This window comes from Moschus berezovskii, chromosome 1 (assembly GCF_049115385.1).
Source record: "Moschus berezovskii isolate FMDL1 chromosome 1, NW_MosBer_1.0, whole genome shotgun sequence".
Classification (NCBI taxonomy): Eukaryota; Metazoa; Chordata; class Mammalia; order Artiodactyla; family Moschidae; genus Moschus; species Moschus berezovskii.
Window position 1 is genome coordinate 88,270,668 of NC_142460.1, and position 8,900 is coordinate 88,279,567.

The 8,900-nt window shown below is 45.3% G+C and overlaps 1 protein-coding gene across 2 annotated transcripts in view; it reads left to right on the forward strand.

Annotated features, from left to right (window-relative positions):
* The window catches only part of CASR (calcium sensing receptor), a 32,585-nt gene extending 23,984 nt beyond the window's left edge, over positions 1-8,601 (forward strand). Inside the window, exons 5-6 of one of the 2 annotated variants that reach the window (XM_088841012.1) lie at positions 5,191-5,350; positions 7,079-8,601. In XM_088841012.1, the coding sequence (XP_088697138.1) occupies positions 5,191-5,350; positions 7,079-8,601 (1,683 nt within the window). The remainder of the gene's footprint in view (positions 1-5,190; positions 5,351-7,078) is intronic. The other variant, XM_055418508.2, reaches the window with a different exon arrangement.
* The last annotated feature ends 299 nt before the right edge of the window (positions 8,602-8,900 follow it).

The following is an 8,900-nucleotide window of genomic DNA, read 5'->3' on the forward strand; positions in this document are numbered from 1 at the left end:
CAAACACAAGCATCACTCAAGACAGGGCATGGACAATTCACACAGAGGTAGCTCCCTGTTATCCAAAATAGCTTAAGACTGACCTATAAATCAAAAGGACAATTTATTCTCCTCCTGTGGGAGACCTGTAGCAAATAGGAGGATGCTTGTGACTGTGATCACGGCCTCCTTCCATGAGTATCACTTCATCTAGAAGCCTGATTAATAACCAGAGGCACATTACTCCCAGTGAATATGCACTTAAGGAAAAGATACGTGATAGGCTGAAATAATAACCATTCTACGACGGTTGTGTCCTAGAATATAGTATGTTCGAATTCCGGGAGTTGGTGATGGACAGGGAGGCCTGGCGTGCTGTGATTCATGGGGTCGCAAAGAGTCAGACACGACTGAGCGACTGAACTGAACTGAACTGAAGGACCCAGATCCTCTGTAGAAACAAACCCTGGACCGGGCATCCTCTCTAACTCTTCCAAAAAGCCTGGATGAGAACTGCTACATTTCTCTTTGCATTTGCCTTTCTATTATTGGAATAGGAAATGGCAGCCTACTCCAGTATTCTTGCCTGGAAAATCCCATGGGCAGAGGAGGCTGGTGAGCTACCGTCTATGGGGTCGCAAAGATTCAGACACAACTGAGGGACTAATGCTTTCTAGTATCACCTTTGAGTATCTTGGACCACTTTTTATGACATGACCAAAAATTCAACTTCATCTTTTTACCAACCACTTCTTAGGTTGATGGGTTTCTGATGAATACTACAATTTCACTGTTTCTCAATTTAAAGGATAAGTTACCTTTAAGAAGTTCTCCTATAGATAGCAAATCTTATCCACAGTGTGCAAGTCTTTTTAGTTTCTACCTCAGAGAATGAATTCTCAGTTATAAACATGTTATGACCCTTTTTCAGACAGAGCTTTGGGGATTCCAGAGGGTATGTTCCTCTGTCCACTAATTATACTCTTGTCTAAACTATCACAAGTATCAATTGACAGTCTAAATGGTTCAGCTGTGTTATTTATTATCTGTTCCCTGCTGTTGTTGAGTCATCCAGGTTATATTTTACCTCTGTTGATGCACACATTTCTCTCTAACTGGTGTAGACTAAACCATTGTTATTTTGAGGTTTTTGCCACTCACAGCCTAACAGAAGCCAAGATAGAAAGCTACTAAACTCATTTTAAAAGGCTAATATAATCTTAACATCAAAACAGTACAAGGAAAAACAATTATAGGCCAATTTATAAACATAGATGTGGTCACATCCTCAATAAAATATCAACAAAGTTGGACCAGCAATGTATAAAATACATATCATGATCCAGTAGAGTTGGCAGTGAATTTACAAGCACATAATAATAGCAAACATTACAGTATTCATAGATGTAGCTTATCCTTTCCTTCCTTCAAACCAGAGTCCTGAGAGTCTCAGTGATCATCAGATCTGGTTTTGCCACTTCTATTCCGCTTTCATTAGAAAATATTGCTGATCATCTGTTCAAGTGTTTTAAAATTCCTTGTCAAGCCAGTTATTTCTTTTTTTCTGGAAACAATAATTATTTTACTGTTTCCCATGTGTTTAACTTTGTAAGATGTCTCCAGTTCAAGCAAGTAGTGGGAAGGAGAATAGTCTTCTTAAAGAGATGTTTTGAAAATAGTATGAGCCCTACCATGTATCAAGGGTTATTCAAGTCTTTGTAACTGGGGCTACAAAAATGAAGACTTGTTCCCTAATTCAAGAAATGTATGCTTTTTGCGTTCTTATGATATATTGCTCCCTAATTCAAGAAATGTATGCTTTTTGCTTTCTTATGATATATTTACTATCTCTGATACACATAGACTGTTAGGTAGTAAATACCTAATAAGTACTCAGTTACCTGGCATGATCAAAGATTGAGATGGAAGCAGGACTTCTGAATGGTGAAGCAATGGTAGATTGGGCAAAATTGTCACAATCATTTAAGAAGCTAGAAATGAACCAAAAGCATACATCAAAAGGTGAAGTTTTTTTTTTAATAGAAACTAATGAAACTCAGCTAACAGTGGCAGTCTGTGGCATTTTAGCCCGGGGCTGCTCTCCAATTATTTCTAATGTGGACAAGCATGTTATCTGCATTATTATTAAAAATAACAGGTTTTTTTTTTTAGCCCTTTCCAATATGGTTGCCCATATTTTTCTTGTTCCACTAACTAGGAACTCTGGTGTAATATATAATAATAGTGATGATACTGAGCACTCTTATTTTAAATAAGCACCCTTATTTTAAATTAAATAATATTGTGTCATATGGATTGATGTTTATGCTAACAATTTGGGGATGTTTTCTCAAGGTAAAGATATTTCTTCCTACTCTCATTAAGTTTTTTTCTAATTTTTTAAAAATTTATTTATTTTTTAATTGAAGGATCATTGCTTTACAGAATTTTGTTTTCTGTCAAACATCATTAAGTTTTTTATCACTAGTTTGTGTTGCTGCTGCTGCTTAGTCACTTCAGTCGTGTCTGACTCTGTGCGACCCCATAGACGGCAGTCCACCAGGCTCCCCCATCCCTGGGATTCTCCAGGCAAGAATACTGGAGTGGGTTGCCATTTCCTTCTCCAATGCATGAAAGTGAAAAGTGAAAGTGAAGTCTTTCAGTCGTGTCTGACTCTTAGCGACCCCATGGACTGCAGCCTACCAGGCTCCTCCGCCCATGGGATTTTCCAGGCAAGAGTACAGGAGTGGGGTGCCATTGCCTTCTCCACTAGTTTGTGTTAAACTTCATCAAATATTTTTTCATCTATTGATGATCATGTTTTTCTGTGTTAATTATTACAGTGAGTGACACAGAATTTCTAATATTAAACTTTCTTACGTTCCTGGCAGAAACTCAGCATAATCATAATGTATTTTGTTTTTCATGCCCTTTGAGTTTGTCTACTATTTTAGTACTTCTCATCTGTTTTCAAGTAGTAGAAAGTAGTTGTACTCTTTCCGGATCCTTTCAGAGTCCTTACCCTTTGCATGTATCTCCAGGATTTCTATACATTTTTACTTCCAATAATCAGAACTTCATATTCTTTTTCAGAGACTGCCTGCAGGCTAATGGAACCCATTTTGCCTACAGGCTCAGAGAGGCAAAGGAGAACCTCAGAAGAGCCTAGGAATTTACATTTCCCTTCCCCTCTGAGTGCTTTGGAAGTGTGAAAGCTCTAGCCCTTCTCTTCAGGTCAGGACAGCGTTGGGGCCTAACCTGCAATCCAGAGCTCCCCCAGGGGATCAGGCAGAAGTCGGAGGAACTTTGCTCAGGATCATAGCCTTGCTTCTTCTTCTCCCTCCTATGTCCTACTTTCTCCATGCTCTTCCTGATTCCCTTGGGAGAACTTCCCTTATAAATCACTTGGACACAAATCCTCAACTCAGCTCTACTTCTGAAGACAACTTAATAAGTGAGATGGGCCTTCACACTGTCCTTGTCTTGTTTTAGAATCAAGGTTATTATACTGGGCTTACAACAATTAGTTGGAAGGTGCTCCTTTAAGAATATATGTATTTTCCTGATCTCTGCTAGAGTTTGTATAAGATAAGATTGCTCTGTTCCTTGAAAGTTTAGTATTACTTGCTTGTGGTGAACCAGGATGATGGTCATCTCAGGTATGACTATGTGGTGGGGAGGAAGTAAGTGGAAAGAGGAGTATATAGTTAGATGGAGGTTATTATCCTGGTCCTAGTTTCTGTTTTGGGTGGTAGTCATTAAAAATGAGGGGCTTCCTAGGTGGCTCAGTGGTAAAAGAACCCACCTGCCAGTGCAGGAGATGCTGGAGACACTGGTTCAATTCCTGGATAGGGAAGATCCCCTGGAGGAGGAAATGGCAACCCACTACAGGATTCTTGCCTGGAGAATCCCATGGAGAGAGGAGACTGGCAGGCTATAGTCCACATGATCACAAAGAATCAGACACAACTGAGTGACTGAGCATGCACACACATGTTAAAAATGACCAGCCAAAAGTGGCTCAAACATGAACAAGTAATATTAGATTAAGGATTCAGTTCAGTTCAGTTCATTTCAGTCGCTTAGTCATGTCTGACTCTCCGCGACCCCATGAATCACAGCACGCCAGGCCTCTCTGTCCATCACCAACTCCCGGAGTTCACTCAAACTCATGTCCACCGAGTCGGTGATGCCATCCAGCCATCTCATTCTCGGTCGTCCCCTTCTCCTCCCGCCCCCAACCTTTCCCAGCATCAGAGTCTTTTCCAGTGAGTCAACTCGTCGCATGAGGTGGCCAAAGTATTGCAGTTTCAGCTTTAGCATCAGTCCTTCCAATGAACACCCAGGATTGATCTCCCTTAGAATGGACTGGTTGGATCTCCTTGCGGTACAAGGGACTCTCAAGAGTCTTCTCCAACACCACAGTTCAAAAGCATCAATTCTTCTGCGATCAGCTTTCTTCACAGTCCAACTCTCACATCCATACATGACCACGGGAAAAACCATAGCCTGGACTAGACGGACCTTGGTTGATTAAGGATTATAATTAATCAAACTCTGTGCACCTGAAGTCCATTAAGGAAATAAAATAAAAACTATGTTATCTGAAGTTTAGTGTAGCTATTGCAGCTTTCTTTTGGTTAGTAATCACCTGGTATAGTTTTCTGATCCATTTACTTTCATTTCTTCCATGCCTGTCAGGCCTACCTCACTGAGTTGTTGCAAGGATCTCAGAAATCACCCTGTAAAGCCTAAAAGAAAATTGAAGGAATTGCATTTTACTACAAAGTTCAAAGTCTCATTTTCAAATGTCCCCTTGTCTCAGCATCTCCCCCTGTGGCTCTCCCTCTGGGTGTAGGTCCATGTCCCTGTGTCCTGTAGTTTGTCTCAGACTTTTAGTTCTATGGAAAATAAGCAGATGTCTTATTCTGGGACTTGTAGAGGATGGAAGGGAAGGCTATTTAAGGAGGATTTTGTTACTGTGTAGACTCCCAACAATTAATCTTCCTCGAATTCCACTGAGATGTGTTTGTGTGTGTGTGTTTGTGTGCCTGCACTTTCCCATAGGCATTTGTCCCCTTCAGAGATAATAGGAACACAGACTGCTGGCCCTTCCTCTGCCTGGACTGGGCCTGAGTCTGCCACACCGTTGCTAGTGCCCAGCTCCTCCCTCTGACACATCTCAGAGGAGCTGGAAGACTGATCCCACAGCTGCATCCCCTCACTGTTGTGATCTCTGCCCTCCAGGTGCCTTTCTCCAACTGCAGCCGAGACTGCCTGGCAGGGACCAGGAAAGGAATCATTGAGGGGGAGCCCACCTGCTGCTTTGAGTGTGTGGAATGTCCTGATGGGGAGTACAGTGACGAGACAGGTAAAGGAGCAACCCCTGGTGGACATGCAGAGCTCCCTTCACTGTGAGGCCCTGGGCTCAGCAAAGTCCCTGGAAGGGCTGGGCTGAGACAGTGCTTAGCACGGTTTCTTTTTAACAAGGTGCGTCTGAGCATCACACTGGGCTGCACAGTGAGGGGGACAGACTCGGAATATTAGATATCTCTGTAATACCGTGAAAGCTGACAAACACATCTATTGCACACCTTTCTCTTACCTCGATACTGCACTCCAATATTATTTTTCTTTTCCTAGAGCTCAGTGATCCTGAATAGACAAAGCTGTGTCTGTTCCAGGCTCCAGAGTTAATAGGTCACGATAGATTGTCTACAGAGTGCCTGGCACTGGACTTACTATCTTATTTATGTTTCTCCTATGCCTCAGTTTCTTCATCTATAAAGTGAGAAGAATAATAAAAAACCTATCTTACAGAGTTTGGGAGATTAAGTTAGATAAAACTGATAAAACACATGATAAGTTGTAAAGAAATATTTGATTGGCATATTGGAAGCACTCTATAAATACTAAATATATTTTTTTTCTCATTATTATTAACTCATTTCATCCTCACGATGGAGTTATTCTTGCTTCCGTTTTACCAGTGAGGAAACTGAGGCTCAGAATGGTTAAGAAGCCTGACCAAAGTCACACAGCTAATAAATGGCAGGGCCAGGATTCCCATCCAGATCTCTGACTGCAAAGCCCGTGCTCCTTTCTCTCCCCAAAACTGCACACTGACTGAGACGCAGCAGAGGCTTAAGAAGCATTTGTTGGTCAAATGCATCTGCAGCCACCCTCACTAGAAAGCCACTGATGTGGAGGGAGGAAGGCACAGGTCAGAATCGTGGCGTACTTTGCTGTGATCCAAGAGGCTGCTCTGGCGTGTCTACACAGCCCATCCTTACGTCCAAAATAAGTCAGGCTGAGTGTGAATCACCATGAAAACTGGTGGGCAGTGCCAGACCCGCAGTGCGCAGGGCAGCCACCTGTCTGGCAAGACTGACCACTCTGTGCTTGCTGAGTGGCGGTTTGTACATCAGCAAGTAGTGTTAAAGGAGGCAAGTAGCCCTCCTAGAGTTTGGGATTGACATGTACACACCGCTATATACAAAATGGATGACCAACGACGACCTGCTGTATAACACAGGGAGTCAGTTCAATATTATGTCACAACCTAAATGGGAAAATAATTTGAAAAAGAATAGATCCATGTATGTGTATAAACTGAATCACCTTGCTATACACTTGAAACTATCACAATGTTGTTAATCAACTGTACTGCAACATAAAATTAAAAAATTTTTCAAAACGTAGCCCCCATATATACAAACTGGAGGAAGGCATGGCAACCCACTCCAGTTTTCTTGCCTGGAGAATCCCATGGATAGATGAGCCTGGTGGGCCACAGTCCATAGGGTTGAAAAGAGTTGGACACAACTGAAGGGACCTGAACACAGCACATATGACTGAACACACAGCACATTTGACTGACCACAGCACATATAAGAAAAAAAATAATAAAACCATCAAAGAAACATGAAATTAAGTATATTATTAAGCATAAGTCAGGGTTCAGTACATTATCTGATAATGTAGAAATCACAATTATTACATCAATAAAGCAAATTTAAAGTTCCCTCATCACCACATTCACACTCACAAATTTCAGTCTCTGCCACGCAGTACAAACCCCTTCATTGACATTTTACAGATGCAAGTGCCTGTGATAAGTGCCCCGATGACTTCTGGTCCAATGAGAACCACACTTCCTGCATCGCCAAGGAGATCGAGTTTCTGTCCTGGACCGAGCCCTTTGGGATCGCACTCACTCTCTTTGCTGTGCTGGGCATCTTCCTCACAGCCTTCGTGCTGGGCGTCTTCATCAAGTTCCGCAACACGCCCATCGTCAAGGCCACCAACCGGGAACTCTCCTACCTCCTCCTCTTCTCCCTGCTCTGCTGCTTCTCCAGCTCCCTGTTCTTCATCGGAGAGCCCCAGGACTGGACCTGTCGCCTGCGCCAACCGGCCTTTGGCATCAGCTTCGTGCTCTGCATCTCGTGCATCCTGGTGAAAACCAATCGGGTCCTCCTGGTGTTTGAGGCCAAGATTCCCACCAGCTTCCACCGCAAGTGGTGGGGGCTCAACCTGCAGTTCCTGCTGGTCTTCCTCTGCACCTTCATGCAGATTGTCATCTGTGCCATTTGGCTCAATACGGCGCCCCCCTCGAGCTACCGCAACCACGAGCTGGAGGACGAGATCATCTTCATCACCTGCCACGAGGGCTCGCTCATGGCGCTAGGCTTCCTGATCGGCTACACCTGCTTGCTGGCCGCCATCTGCTTCTTCTTCGCCTTCAAGTCCCGGAAGCTGCCAGAGAACTTCAACGAAGCCAAGTTCATCACCTTCAGCATGCTCATCTTCTTCATCGTCTGGATCTCCTTCATCCCCGCGTACGCCAGCACTTACGGCAAGTTCGTCTCTGCGGTGGAGGTGATCGCCATCCTGGCGGCCAGCTTTGGCTTGCTGGCCTGCATCTTCTTCAACAAGGTCTACATCATCCTCTTCAAGCCGTCCCGGAACACCATCGAGGAGGTGCGCTGCAGCACCGCGGCACACGCCTTCAAGGTGGCCGCCCGAGCCACGCTGCGCCGTAGCAACGTCTCCCGCCAGCGGTCCAGCAGCCTGGGGGGCTCCACGGGATCCACCCCCTCCTCCTCCATCAGCAGCAAGAGCAACAGCGAGGACCCCTTCCCGCAGCAGCAGCCGGAGAGGCAGAAGCAGCCGCAGCCGCTGGCCCTGAGCCCGCGCAACGCGCAGCAGCCACAGCCGCGGCCACCCTCGACCCCGCAGCCGCAGCCACAGTCGCAGCAGCCGCCCAGATGCAAGCAGAAGGTCATCTTCGGCAGCGGCACCGTCACCTTCTCGCTGAGCTTTGACGAGCCTCAGAAGAGCGCCGTGGCTCACAGGAATTCCACGCACCAGACCTCCCTGGAGGCCCAGAAAAGCAACGACGCCCTGACCAAACACCAGGCGTTGCTCCCGCTGCAGTGCGGGGAGACGGACTCGGAACTGACCGCCCAGGAGACAGGCCTGCAGGGCCCTGTGGGTGAGGCCCACCAGCTAGCGATGGAGGACCCCGAAGAGATGCCCCCGGCACTTGTCGTGTCTAATGCCCGGAGCTTTGTCATCAGCGGCGGAGGCGGCACTGTTACAGAAAACATGCTGCGTTCTTAAAGGGAAGGAGAAAGCCAGTTCAGGGGGAATCCAGGCAGTTTTCCCAGGATGACCTCCACAGGGATGAAGGACTGCCCCCTGGCTCCCTTCCTCCAGGAAGGAGGGATGAGACCCACCAAATGCTTGGAACTTAGTTGCACTGCTATAAACGACAGTGAATGAAATAATGCCCCCCTTAAAATTAAGAAGAGGGGAGCAGTGTGCTTCTGTGGTTAGGTTTATCAGAGTGCTGAGATCCCTATAGTCAGGTTCACCTTTCCTATCCCTGCTTCCATTCTCCTATTCTGTTCTATCCCACC